At 52.1% G+C, this 14,866-nt stretch overlaps 1 protein-coding gene across 1 annotated transcript in view; it reads right to left on the bottom strand.

Annotated features, from left to right (window-relative positions):
* SHANK3 (SH3 and multiple ankyrin repeat domains 3) overlaps nucleotides 1-14,866 on the bottom strand; it is a gene marked incomplete at its 3' end in the record, with an annotated part of 257,239 nt that overhangs the window by 191,230 nt on the left and 51,143 nt on the right. The window contains exon 8 of the mRNA XM_010000321.1: nucleotides 13,620-13,686. Coding sequence (XP_009998623.1) covers nucleotides 13,620-13,686 — 67 coding nt within the window. The remainder of the gene's footprint in view (nucleotides 1-13,619; nucleotides 13,687-14,866) is intronic.

The following is a 14,866-nucleotide window of genomic DNA, read 5'->3' as shown; positions in this document are numbered from 1 at the left end:
GCAGGACAGCAGGACTCGGAGGTGGCAGCTCAGGAAGCGTTGGGACGCGCTGTCGGAGCGGGACCCAGGCCAGGCCACCAGCAGGAGCCCGGGCAGCCCTTCTTCAGCTGCCACCCTGGCCCCGAGGAGGTGACACAAGCACAGCACGTGGAGAGTGGCAGGAACCCTCACTGCTCACTGCAGTTTCAGAGGCACAGAAGGCCCAAATCTACAGCTTCAGGCACGTGCTAAGTGCAAGCCTGGGAAATACAACATACAGAATAAAACCCTGGCTGCTCCCTGCCCTTCCCAACCCTCAGGAATGGGTGGAAGAAACGGAGCTCACAAAGCCACCCAAAGGTGCCAACTCCTGCCTCTGCCTGCAGCTCCGCAGAGGGAAGAAGAGTGCACAAGGAAGCCAGCCTGGCCACAGGGAAGAGAGCTCAGCAGTGGAGCTGCAGCACTGCAGACCTTGGGTCAGGAAAGATGCTTGAATCCATCCTGAAGCTTAACATGTTTAGAGTTTGTCTGACACAGGTGGCAGCATCCAGCATGGAGCCCAGATATGACAATATGAGAAGATGTGGCTGCCCCATCCCTTCAAGCCAGCCTGGATGGGGATGGGAGCAACTTGGTCTAATGGAAGGTCAAGGTAGGGGTGGCACTGCATGAGCTTTAGGGTCCCTTCCAACCCAAACCATCCAGGGACTCTATGAATATCCTGCCCATTCCTGGTACAAAGGTAGTGGCAAAGGCAAGAGGACAGGGCAGGCAGAGGCTCAACGGCACGCTCAGAAGTGGTGTGATTCTGGGAACAGGGAACCTCCCGCCTCACCCACTCCCCTGGCTTAATCCTCCCACGGCCACCCCTTCCATGGCAACTTGCAGGAAGGTGGGTGAGCCCTGGACATGCTCTGATGGCGACCACCATGGAGCTGCCAAGGACGGGGGCACCCGGGGGTCCGGGCAGGGCAGTGCCCAGCGCTGAGCGAGGCTTCAGACCCACATCACCCTTGACCAAACGCCTTGAAGGCGCCTCCCAGCTGTGCAGCCACACGCGGAATATTTTTCCGAGGAACATTTTAGGTTCAAAGTACAAGAATTTCAGGCTGCTGTAAATCTTCCTGTTGCCATGGCAACACGGTGCATTTGTTCTCTGACAAGTTTCTACCAGGTGGTGGGGAAATTTCTGCAGCCACAGCCACGCTCCCCAGTTGCCTGCCCACAGCCTCATGTCCAGGTCATCCCGATGGGCAGAACAGGTCAAAATGGGCACCCAGAGGCCATCATGGGCAAGGACGGACATTGGATGGAAAGCAGCAAAGCCTGGGCTGTGGGTGTGATGCAGCCCCTGGGGTAAAATGTGCCATGAGCCCAGTGCCTGGGAGCTGACAGGACTGACACCCAGTATGGCCTGTCCCACCAGCACAACGTGCTGGAGAGGAACCCACCATCAGGGCTGACTCCAACCACTTCACAGACAATGCTCAACAGGTCTGGTTGACCAAGACTGCCAACCCGAGTTCCTGTGTCATCCAGACATGACAGATCTCCAGGAAACATGCAGTTTTGTAGTACATCCCTCTCATAGAAACCCACTTTAAAAACCAGAGAAGCAAGTATCAAATGGATGCACATCAAGCTAACTGGTGGGTCTAAAAACTATTAGTAATTGAAAATAGTCACTGGAAACACAAAGAAGTTTCTTGCTAGTCTCAAAGAACTGTTCTCAAACCAAGCCAAATCAGAAACTTTGAGCATGTTTCTTGGAAAAAAAAAAAGTACAGAATTACTTTTAGTGAAAGCACTGAAGGCTGCCTAGTGACAGGAGCACACCAGCCTGTGCTCAAACACCTTCCCAAACCAGAGACCCAGGCACTTACTGGTCAAGTGAGGACAGCCACGGTGTGTTTCCAAGGACCAACACCATGGATGAAACTAAGTGACCAGGGCACTGTAAGTTCAGAAAAAGATTTCACAGTATCAACCAAACAGGAGCTCAGTGCCCTTCTGCTGGGACAGAGTCCACCTCAGCCTGGTCCAGCTCAGCTGGGGAACAGCACCATTTGGCCTTTTCCAGCTGTAACCTTGCCTACTGATGGAGCCCTGTTGGAACCCACCTCTGGGCCACTGCTGTTCCCCACACCATAGGAGAATTTTTGCAAACAGGAAATATTGAACGAGGAAAAAAATAAATATCAAGAAAAATCTGCCAGGACCATTTTTCCCCTGTCCTGGGAGATGCCAGGGGCAGCAGCCAGCCCTTTGCAGATGACCAGTGCCACTTGTTCTACACCAGCTGCTCAGGCAGAGTCCACACTGTGCTTCCTGCTCGGCACATCCATGACCAAAAGGAGACAAAAAGGGCCCCTCAACGCACCAGACCCAGGCCCAGGTTCATGGCTCTTCCATGTGTGACCAGGCTCAGCATCGCTGGGCTGGACACCAAACCAAGAAAGAAAGAAACAGAAAAAACAGAGTGCAGGAGCTGGCCTGGTCTTGCTTTAGTGTGTTTTATAAATTATTAGCTGCTTGTTATTAATTGCTTAGAAAAAACATCATAATTGTATGTGGAACTGATCATATTCAAGCTTTCTGTAAAATAATCCCCATGGTGAGCTGCTCTTACCAAGCTGACAAAAGAAAAGGGAAACAGAAAAATGAAAGAGAAAACAGAAAAAGCCAGAGATTTATCTTGCAAGGGAGGAAAGCAGCACACCAGGCAGGAGGCCCTTCCAGCCTCTGCCCCTGGTTGGCTTAGCTTCATTGAAAAGCAATAAATCTGTCCCAGCCCCCCTCTCCCCTCTGGACTAGCACAGACTTCCCAGCAGGAAGATGGGGAGTGGGTCAGGTTGGGAGCAGGAAGATGAGCACGGCTCATGGCAAGACACTCACAGCAAGCACCAGTGACTGGGCAAGGAGCCACCAACGGGTGCTCAAGGACTGGCTGGTAAGAGGGAAGGTGCCTTATCATTCTTGACACAGGTCAGGACAAGTGCTTTAATCTAGCCTGTCAAATAAAGCCCCTGGTCACCCACTTCCACACCCTACGCACGAGCAGCCATCACCTTTTATATTCACAGTTCTCCAACACAGAATTCTAGCATCTACCTTAAAAACAAAGAAAAACACACCCTCTGTCTCAGATTCCCAGCAGGACAAACAGAGGAGCTGGAGAAAGCAGCCCAGGACAGCTCTGCTACTCACCAATCCATCAATCATAACACCAGGTCCAGGAGTCCCTGAGGCACAACATAACACGGTGCTTGCAGGTGTAGCCAAGAAGGTCACAGAATAGGTTGTAAAGCCAAAGTTTCCCAAGTATTTAACTCCAGGAGCATTTAAAAGGACAGTACTGCAGCTGAAAGGCAGTCTCTTGAAAGGCAGGACATACCTGTACTATCTGTGTAATTTTGATTTGTCCCCCAGTGCACAGTGAGCACACAAGGTGGGACTCAGACCACCTGCTTCATCTCCAGCTGGGGATTTACAGGCAAGGGAGTCAGACAGGAACAAGTGACAAAGCCTGCTTTCCAGCACCATGACAGGAGCATAGATGTTCAGCTGATAACGTCTAGACTGAAACTTCTTCGGGCTCCCAGGTGTCCTAGCATGCTCTGATGTCTCCTGACCCAAAGGGTCCTACTCTGGCACAAGGGTAGAGTTCAGGGGGACTCAGCAAAGCCCTGAGGAGCCTGAGAGCAGAGGCGCAGGGGATAGAAGCCTCACCTGCCCCAACTTCAGCCCTCACCTTCTGGCACCTGGGCTGCCTCAGAGCCCATTCCAGGGCCACTCTGCAGCCAAGAAGGCAACTGGAGCAAGATCAGATGTTTCTACGCAGAGGTTACGGATGCAGCAATGACAAAGCCTGCCTGGGAAAGCCTGGCTTTCCCTGAGGACAATGATGAGCAGATACCCAGGCAGCTTCACAGGAGGAGAGCACTACACCTACTGCTCATGTAACCCATACAGGACTGCCCTCCCCAAATACTCCAGAGCTTCTCCAAACCTTCATGTAAGCACAGACTTAGGTCCAGCCAGTCTGGAAGCTCTGCTGTGCAGATACAGCACAAGCCTGGGTCTGCTCTCAGGATAGAAATTTGGATTTAGAGAGACATGACCACATTCTCAGCCTTGATATACAATGAGATAGAGACAGAAAGGGAAACAAAATCTGTTGCCATGATAGAAATGTGGAAAAGAAGGTTGTTTGTTCCTCAGCCAGATGGCAAAAAGGACAGGAGACATACCCACATTGCCTGGGATGTGGGCTGGGGCAAATCCACAGAACAGATCCTAAAACAAAAGAGGACCCGGTGGAGGCAGGTGGTGTTGGAGGGCACCATGGGTGCACTTATCTGCACAGGGAAGTCCAGCAGCAGACAGCAAAGACACCAGGAACATGTCTGGGGGCTGCAGCAGGCAGAAAATCAAGGCTGTCCCCACCATGGGGGCACAGACAAGCACAGCCTGCCCTGACAGCAGAGCCTGGGGCAGGGCTGCAGCCCCAGGGCAGCCTCTTTCTGCTGTTCCTAACACAGCCTTTCTTGGGAGAGGTGAGCAAGGGACCAATAGAACCAAAGAATCTTAGGGGTTGGAAGAGACCTGGGAAGATCTTCCAGTCCAACCCCTCTGCCAGAGCAGGATCACCCAGAACACATCACATAGGAACGTGTCCAGGTGGGTTTGAAAGTCTCCAGAGAAGGAGACTCCACAACCTCTCTGGGCAGCCTGTCCCAGGGCTCTGTCACTCTCACAGGAAAGAAGTTCTTCCTGATATTCACATGGAACCTCCTGTGCTCCAGTTTGCACCCATTGCCCCTTGTCCTATCACTGGTCATCACTGAAGGGAGATGTTCCACTACCTTCATCATCTTTGTAGCTCTGCCCTGGACTCTTTCAAGCAGTTCCCTGTCCTTGAACTGAGGGGCCCAGAACTGGACACAATTCTCCAGATGCAGCCTCACCAATGCAGAATAGAGGGGGAGGAGAACCTCTCTTGACCTACTAACCACACCCTTTCTAATACACCTCAGGATGCCATTGGCCTTCTTGGCCACAAGGGCACATTGCTGGCTCATGCTCATCTTCCTGTCCACCAGGACCCCCAGGTCCCTTTCTCCTACCCTGGTCTCCAGCAGCTCAGCCCCCAACCTGTACTGATACCTGGGGTTGTTCTTCCCCAGATGCAAGACTCTACACTTGCCCTTGTTGAATTTCATCAGGTTTCTCCCTGCCCAACTCTCCAGCCTGTCCAGGTCTCGTTGAATGGCAGCACAGCCTTCTGGTGTGTCAGCCACTCCTCCCAGTTTGGTATCATCAGCAAACTTGCTGAGGGCACACTCTGTTCCCTCATCCAGGTCACTGATGAAAATACTGAATAGTACTGGTCCCAGTACCGACCCCTGGGGAACTCCACTAGTCACCAACCTCCAACTAGATTCTGTCCCATTGACCGCAACTCTCTGACTTCTTCCTTTCAACCAGTTCATGATCCACCTCACTACCTGACCATCAAGACCACACTTCTTCAATTTATCTACAAGGATGCTGTAGGAGACAGTGTCAAATGCTCCCCTGAAATCAAGATAAACCACATCTACTGCTCTACCATTGTCTGTCCATCTAGTTACTTCCTCATAGAAGGCTGTAAAGTTGGTCAAACATGACTTCCCCTTGGTAAAGCCATGTTAACTGCTCTTAATGACCCCCTCATCCTTGATGTCTTGATACTGCCAAGAGTAAGTTGTTCCATCACCTTTCCAGGGATGGAGGTGAGGCTGACCAGTCTATAGTTACCCAGGTCCTCCTTCTTGCCCTTGTTGTAGACTGGAGGGATATTTGTTGTGCTTCAGTCCTCAGGCACCTTTCCTGCTGCCCACGACATGGCAGTCCTAGCATAGAATTTGCTGTTCATTCCCCAACTTGGGGGAGCACCGTGTGTTCAGAAGCAAAAGTTTTGGGGAAACCCTCTGCTGCTCTGAGGGAGACAGTGAAGGGCAAGAACTTCCTGCCAGGGCTGGAAAGGCTGCAGTGACCCTCACCCTGCCTTGGAGCAGCCTCAGAGGCCCCAGCTCCCAACAGAACAACACCCACCAGCCACGCACTCACAGCAGCTAAATTACATTTGTGTCCCTACATCCAGGTCTCTAGAACACGCAACAATCCCAGGCTCAGTTAACGTCTTCGAACCACAGGAGGAGCCTCCCCTGCCCACACTGTCCTGTGGGATGGTGGGTGCTCAGCTCCTGCCCCATGTAGCTGAGGGTGCTGCAGTCCCTGCTCCACCAGCTCTAACCTCTCCAGGCACAGCTGCTTCATCCTAATGAAAACTAGGTCACCCTCAGCTTTACAGAGAGCTTTGTCCTCTTTTGTTCAGGACCACAAGCAAGGTTCCCTTCACGCTGCTCTCCCCATCGCACCCTCTCTGCAAGCCCCAGCTTGTCACAAAGACAGGACCCTGCCAGGTGTCCCCTGCCAGCCCCTGTCACAGCAGCACGAAGACCTGAAATCCTGCTCCTTACCAGGAAGGAGGTAGCTGAAAGGGAGGGCTGGAGAGGGATCCCAGCGGGCTGGGCATCTCCTGTGGGACATAAGACATGTCTCACCCAACAGCTTCCTAATAGCAAAAGGCAGAGACACTCCCTGTCCCCTTAGAATCACAGAATCCCTGATTCGTTTGGTTGGGAAAGGACCTCAAAGCCCATCCAGCCCCACCCCTGCATGGGCAGGGACACCTCCCAGCAGCCCAGGCTGCTCCAAGCCCCATCCAACCTGCCCTTCAACACCCCCAGGGATGGGGCAGCCACAGCTTCCCTGGGCAACCTGGGCCAGGCTCTCCCCACCCTCACAGCCCAGAATTTCTCCCTCCCATCTCAGCTCCAGCTCGCTCTGCCAGCTGGAAACCCTTCCCCCTGCTCCCATCCCTCCCTGCCCTTGTCCCAAGCCCCTCATCTGCTCTCCCTGTGCTGTTACCAGCCCCCAGACCAGCTCCACTTCTCAGCCCCCCGGAAAGTACAGGAAGCAAAATAAACCTGATGAAGAACCTCACAAGAGTGGCTTTGTCCTTGGTCAGTGAAAACCAGAGCTGTGCAGAAGGGGCAGGAAAACAGGCAGGAACACAGACAACACCCACAGGTTGCCACCCCAGGGAGCGTGGCCCCTGTGCAGAGTCAGGGCAGGCAGAGGGACAGGCTGGGGGAGCAGAGCATCCAGCCAGGACACAGCTCCTCTCGTCCAGCCTCCGGGCTGGGGCAGGGGGGCAGGAAGACCTTGGACAGGACAGGAGAGCTGAGGAGCTGCTCCCCAGGCAGGGCCCGATGAGCCCAACCTGGCGTGGAGCCCCAGGGCGGGTCCCTGGGACACCAGATCCCCAGGGAGGCACCACCCTGGGGATCCGGGCCAGGAGGCTCCCAGGGCTGCGGGACTGTGACCCCCCGAGCCCTGCCCGACCCCGGGGTGCCCCCCAAAGCCACGGGCAGCCCCAGCTGCAGGTTCCCTCTCCCCATCCCCCAGAGCCGCCGTCCCCAGGGGGGAGGGAGGGAAGTGAGAGCAATGAAGTGACAAACTCGGTGCAGTTCATACAACGGGCTGTGAAGAGTCTTTTCTCTACCTCCTCAAGAGTTTAATCAAAGTATGTTTACCGGGGTTCTGGCAGCACAGTGAATCACTCCGTTGCCATGACAGCGCTGCTCCCCGCAGCACCAGCAGGCTCAGCCCTGCTCTCCCGGCGGGAACGGCCGGGAAGCTCCGGGAGCAGCCGGGGCTCCCGGGGGGTCCCCGAGATGCTGCGCTGGCCCCGGGGCCTCGCTCTGCCGAGCCCGGGCAGCCCGCGTGGGACCGGCGCTGTGGTTCGGGCTGGCTGGGGAAGGTGAAGCGCTCCGGGGAAGGAGCAGAAGCCCCGGGGGTGCAAAGGGCTCCGCAGCTGCAGCCGGGGCTGCGGTTCCGTTCCCGGGGTGGAGGTGGCACCGGGACCCGCGGCACCGGGACCCGCTCCTCCCCCGGGTGCTGCTTTTTCTAGGAATGAAAACTAAAGGGAAAAGACGAGCTGAGAAGCAGAGCAGAACCTCTCGGCTCCACGAAGGGAGCTGGTCGTTTATCTCGGTGCTGAGACGTTCAGCAAAAGAAATTACAGCGCTTTTGTTTTTTAATTAAAAAGCAACCTCCTCCGCCCGTCTCTCCAACCTCCTCCCCCGCCGCTCATAGATCTTCAAGCTGACACTGGACATGGTCCCCAGAGCCGGCCCCTCCCAGTGCTCCATCCGAACCGTGTCCTGCTCAGTGCCAGCCCCTCACAGCTGCACAAAGCTTTGCTCTGACTTCCTAAAACTTAAATTGAAATGGCTAAAAATACATGTTAATTAAGCTTGCTTGTTCTCCCCTGGAAGTGACTCTCAGGCCTGCTGGCAGCTCAGCTGTGAGTGCTGCTCTGACAGGAGATTTTCAGCCTTTCTTTCCAGATAAAACCCATCAGCCTGATGGATTTTCATGGGTGGCTCTTCACCAAGACCCTGCTGCATTTTCCACTCCTCTTTTTCACCTTCTTACATTCAGCACCTGCTTGGACACTGCAAACCCCCAGAGGAAACCCCAACAACTGCTCTGATCTGTTACAGACAGCAAGCCATTGAATTAGCAATGATGGTAACAGAACAACCAGAAAAATCTGACACATTTCTGATCTGTCAGTGAAAATAATTCCTATCAATTCCTGTGCAAACCTCCACACTGGATTAAAAAATGCACCCAAGACCAAAATGTAGCATTTAAAACTTGCCCCACAATTCCAAGGAGAGCAGAGACTGATGCCTGCTCAGGTCTGTGCTTTCAAACAAGCAGCAGATCAGAAGCTCCTGCAGCAAAGTTCAACAGAATCTGCAGCCCAGCTCAGAGCCCTGGCTTTTATTTCCAACACTCCATCCAAAGCTCCAGAGATGGGGAGCAGTTGCAAGGGTCAGTGGGATGATTCCAATAACCATACAGAGCTTGGCTTCCTATTATTTATAGGAAAAGCCTGGGAAAACTGGAACAGGACACTTCTCAGTTAATAAAAGGGAATGAGACTTTAACTGATAGCAGCCAGGATGGCTTCAGGAGCTCACATCTCACAAAAATAACTGCTGACACTATCAGCTGGGGTGAAACTGCTGTCCCTCTGATCCTCTGACTACATGCTGCAACTGGACAAGTTACCACAGTTTCACAGACAGAATAAGGAATTGTTAATAGAGAACAACAGTTGGGAATATTTCCAATATTATCCAGTCAGCCAGCTCTTGGTTAAGCAGTATTTATATTTTTGTCTTTTAGGCAGTCTCTGATGGGGAACCTCACAGCACGTGGACATGCCTGGGACAGGGCCCAGGTAAGGAGGGCACCTGAAGGACAAGGTGACACTTCACTTGGTTGGCTCCAAGACACCCTCCTTCATAAGAGATCATGTATTCTTTGGTTTGAGCTATAAAACAACATCAAAAGCTTAACTGTGTCATCAACAACTGACAACTCAACACCAAAGTCTCAAGCCATCTTCCTAACATGTCGTGCTCTAAACCAACACCCTGGTGTCCACTCACACAGAGAAGGGGACCAGGGAATGAGACAATGTCCATCTGGATGTGCACTGCTTATCCTTCTACCTGGGACAGAGATCTAATGAGGAGCTCATGACCAGGTTGCCTTCTGACCTCTGCTGTGTCCCTTCTGTATTTTCCTGTGCCTAAATACCTTGACAAAATCCACCCTGAAGCAGCAGGAGACAGGAGGGCTCTGCCACCAGTGCTGCCCACAGAGCTAAGGGCAGGCCCTGGAGGGTCTCAAGATGTGGACCAAGACACTAACACATCCCAAAAGCAGGGACCTCCACAGGGTCACCAAGGGAGGAGTCACTCCCCACCCTGCCTGGACACGTAAGGAAAACCATGTTCTCATGGTGCACTTTGGTTTGGCCAAGAAAGGTTGGGGGTCTCACACAGAGCTGAGATCATCATGCTTCAACAAAAACATCTTCCAGCTAATACGGGGTAACTGGTTTGGGCCTTGTTATGGCTGATAATTAATTCATTGATTTGGGGTTGGTGGTTGCTTAGTGACCACAAGTCATGACCTTATTATATATATTTTTTCTTACTCAGTAAGAAAAGGGAAGAGAGCCCCAGCCAGTCTTGCACACATGCAATGCTCAAGGCTGATTTCTCAGCATTAGACTCATGTTCTGCTGTTCCTCCTGAGCTGCTTTCATGTCGGGAGAGAAAATGTGAATGAGAATCTGGAGGTTTTTTTTTTTAAAACAGCAAACAAGGAACAGTTACAAAAGCACAATTATGAAATAAACCAGCTATGGTTAAATGCCTGTTCGGACAAGAGTGGCAAGATGAGCATATCCACGGGCACTGCCAAAGGTGTTTTTTCTGCTACTATGGGAAATAAGTAAAATCAAGATGAAGTTACAATACACAAAATCTATAAGGGGAACTAAAAAAAAAGAAAAACAAATGGTTTGCAAAACACAGGAAACTTAAAAAAAAGGCTTTTGGGTTGTTCTGTAGATGCAGAAATTTATTCTAAAAGAAGAAATGTGTGTCACCACTATGACAAAGTAGAGGCAGCAACTCATTAGCTGCAAAAAATACTTTAAAACTTGTAAGCTAAAAAAACTTACCAAAAAGATGGATCATGAAAGTTATTGAGCAGCTGGCACAGGATCCAGGTGATAAAAACCTGACGTGCAATTAGTAGCACTGCAAATGTTTAATGAGAACAGGTATCCTGGTGCACACCTGACCGCACTGCGCGGAATCCCACATTGGACTGATCAATGCTGACGTGGATTTAAAACCTGAACACTAATGGGACACATGCCAGGAGGTTGGCAGTGGCACTCCAGAGAAGCCCTGAGGTCCATCCCATTTTCATTGCCTCCCCTGGACCAGCTGCTGGGTCTCCTAACACAGCCTGTCTCCACTGCCATCTCCAGGGGTGTGCTGGGAACCAGACAAATGGCTCAGGACCACCCTGGAGTGAGCTCTCCCTTCACAGCCCCTGCAAACCAGCTCCAGGCTGCCAGAGTAGGAGCCCAGGCCTCTCCCAAAGGCATTTCCTGTACATGAGTGACAGAGCCCTGGGACAGGCTGCCCAGAGAGGCTGTGGAGTCTCCTCTGGAGACATTCCAAACCCACCTGGACATGTTCCTGTGTCATGTGCTCTGGGTGATCCTGCTCTGGCAGGGGGATTGGACTAGATGATCTCTAGAGGTCCCCTCCAACCCCTAAGATTCTGTGATGAGCTGAAGGGAGAACATCTCCCAGCCCACCTGGAGCAGCAGGAAACAAGGCTCTGCACCCTCCCCTGGGAGATCTTCTGGCTGCCTGAGGTTGCTGCTGCACAGAAACCATCCCCACATGGGCAACAGCAGAGGCTGCACTGGCCAACAAGCACTGGGATGTGCCCCAGAGGGGCTATGGGGGCACTGACAAGTTCTCTCAACACAACCTCTCAAGTCCAACCAGGAACATAAAGTGCAGCAACTGCCATCCTGGCATTCCCTGTCTGCAGGTCCAGAAAACATGAGAATGAGAAAAAAATCCCAGAAATTATAGATCAGCCCAATTCCACAGTCTCCACAAACACTTCCTACTTGTAGGCACACGTTCTCTCCCTCCCCAGATCTGCAGCCTTCTGCTTTAGCCATCCTTGACCCCAGTGCTTGTGGCTGTGGTGAAAGCAGCAGCTCTGGGTCTCTGATTCTCATCTCACAGCCAGACAAGTGCAGCCCAGTATTGGGAACTTGAGGAGATTTCTCCAAGAGCCACCACTTAGGCCACTGCCCTGAGCTGCCTCTTCCTAGCAGACCCTTGGTTTCAGTCTTTCATCAACTGTTCTACCAGAAGTACCAGAGCAGAGGCTGGACTGAGCCCTGCCCCTTCCCCATCCCAGGGGATGCCCCCCTGCTCTCCTCAGCCAGAAACTCACATGCCCCAGTTCTTAATGAACTTCAAACAACTTCTCCTTGCTTGGGAAGTTCACCTGCCAGTTCCCTTGACCCCAGGTGGATACCATCTGGACCTGCTGGTCTGCCTGTGATTAGTTTGCAACTGTTACCTGACCTATTTTATATAAAACAGCCACATCTAAAACAAGAACAATTCATCCTACCCAACATGTTTTCCTGCCCTTTTTCCTTATACTTTTCAATAAAAATAATTGAGCCAGTCAAACACAGATTCAGATTCAATCATGGAAGAATTCAGGCTGGAAGGGACCTTTGGAGGTCATCTAGCCCAAACCCCTCTCACAGCAGAGTCACTTTCCTCTTGAATGCACAGGGTGGCTTCTTGCAGCACTGCTCACTGACACCATCCACCACAGGACAGTTAGGGTTGGAAAGGACCTTTCAAGGCCATTTAGTTGAACCCCCCCGCAGTGGGCAGGGACATTTTCAATCAGTCCAGGCTGCTCCAAGCCCCATCCAACCTGCCATTCAACACTGCCAGGGATGGGACATCTACCACTTCTCTGGGCAACCTGGGCCAGGGTCTCACCACCCTCACAGTGAAGAATGTTTTCCTAAGACCTCACCTCAATCTCCCCTCTTCCAGTTTAAACCACCATCCTTTGTCCTGTCACTACAGGCCCTGCTAAAACTCTGTCCCCTCTTTCTTACAGACTCCTTTTAGGAACTGAAAGGCTGCAATAAAGTCTCCTTGGAGCCTTCTCTTCTCCAGGCTGAACAACCCCAACTCCAGCCCTGCTCTGGACCTGCTCCACCAGATCCATGTCTTTATATAAGGAATTTCCCCATGTCCTTTCTGACTCATATGTTCCCACAAAGACTCAGGAGCTGTTCATAACTACCAGCAACAATCAGATGAGAAAAGAAGTGCTAAAGGCCCAGGTTTCTAGAGTCACAGCCACTTCCAAGAACCAAGCCTGATACTTGCTGCCTCCACAAGTCTTTTTTCAGCTGCTGACCTGACCTCTGTACCCTCTGTGCAGCCACATACTCTTCTGTGCTGGCTCCTCCATTGTTCTAGAGAGCTCTGGACCAGTACATTCCTCAAAATAATTCAAGAAAACTCAACATGTGTGGATTTATATCTGACCTAAAACTTAGGTTTGCATGGCTTACAATACACTGCATGACAATATCTGCACCACAGAGGGACAAAAAAAGATGCTGCAAGGAAAGAGGCTGACCAGAAAATCAAAGAACTCCATAACCATTATCACTGCAATTCAGAGGTTGTCTCCTCCTTGCACAAGGCCCAAGAAACAACCTTAGCAGGAGAGGATCTCTAGGATGAAATGGCTTCAAGGATGCAAAGAGAAAGAGGGAAGGGATTTTACAGAAGAGCTTTTCAGAGCCACTCCAGACCAAAGGTTTGGCTACTCCTTCAGCTTGGCAATCCCCACAGTCGTGAGCCAGCACTGGGCTGAAAAAACTGGACATGGATGTTCCCAGGAGGAAGGTGGCTCTGTCCTGCCATTCCAAGGCCCAAGAGGACCTGGAAGCTGCAGTTCCCATCACCCACTGCAGGCAGCACTAGGAAACCACCACTCACCAGACCCAGACCAGCACAGTCCCGGGCTCCATGGTGAGATCAGGAAGGGAGAAAAGGGGGAAGAAGGAAGATCAGACTCACCAACATCGGACTCTTTGTGGGTTTTGATGATTTCAGCCAACTCAAAATTTCCTGCAATGATGGCCACCTGAAAAGAGAGGGAGGGAAGAGAGTTGAGCAGCTCTGAGCAGCGTGGATCCTGTGTTCACCCACATGGGAGACACCAGATGGGCCAACAACAGCTGCTTCTGTGAGGACACAGAGCCAACAATCCTGCTGCCTCAGCTCACCCAGCCCAGAACCCCAGGATGAACACACACCCTCAGCACCACAGGGAGAGCATCTGGCCATGGCCTGTGCCACCAGAGAGTGGTGAATGGCTCAGAGAGAACCCTTCCCCTCTCCTCCACTGGTGAGGAGCTGCCCAACACCAGCCAGGAATTAACCTGAGCTCCTGCTGGCATGGACAAGATGCTCTCCAGCCCAGACCTTGTCAGGGAATGGCCCTTAGTTGACAAAAAGTGACTTTCCAGCAGCTGAGCTCCCTACATGTCTCCCCTGAATGGTCCACTCATGCTTGTTCCAGGCTGTGCTGGCCAAGAAACCACTTCCACCCAGAAAGCTGCAGCAGCAGCTTGCCCAGGACAGCCCCAGTACTGGGATGGCATTTTAGACCAAGATGAAATTTTGCTTTGCCCACCACCTAACCCATGGTTTCTCTCCAGAGGAAGGATCTTGGAGAGCTCGAAGGAACAAGGAAACAGGGGAAGCTGAACATGGGTCTGCCAGCAAAGCACCCAGACAACACTGGTCTGTCTTATTTCTAGAGGTGCTCATGTCCCATGGAACTGAAGAGCAGCCACAGGCCACACGAAGGGAGGTTAATGGGTGCTGAGAGGGGAGAGAAGGAAGCAAAACTTGAACCAAGGAACTAGCAGCATCACTTGAGCTAAGTTAATTTCTTACACCTGAACCAGCACCACATCATAGCTGGTAAGGCAGAACAAACCCCTATTTTCAGAACACAGTCCAAAGGAATTCTTTCAACAAGCTAAAGAACCAGAGTGAGATGGGCAGGAGCACAGGGAACCAATCACTGGTCCTCAGGAAATAAAACTGGAAGAGCTGCTCTGGTTGAGTCCTGCCTCCAATGTCCCCCCAGACATTTCTGCCCTTCCCACCCTCCCAGCACCCTCAGTCTCCACTGAGCCTCTCACCACCAAGCACCTACAGCTGATCTGGGAACAAGAAGCAGCTGGATCCACCTGATCCTGGGTGACAACAAAGTGCTGCTACTCAGGGCATGTAAGACCAGGCTGAGACACAGC

The sequence above is a fragment of the Chaetura pelagica genome, unplaced genomic scaffold (genome assembly GCF_000747805.2).
Source record: "Chaetura pelagica isolate M959 unplaced genomic scaffold, ChaPel_1.0 scaffold486, whole genome shotgun sequence".
Taxonomy (NCBI): Eukaryota; Metazoa; Chordata; class Aves; order Apodiformes; family Apodidae; genus Chaetura; species Chaetura pelagica.
Note: the sequence above shows the minus strand (reverse complement) of the source record. Positions and strands in the feature narration are given on the sequence as shown.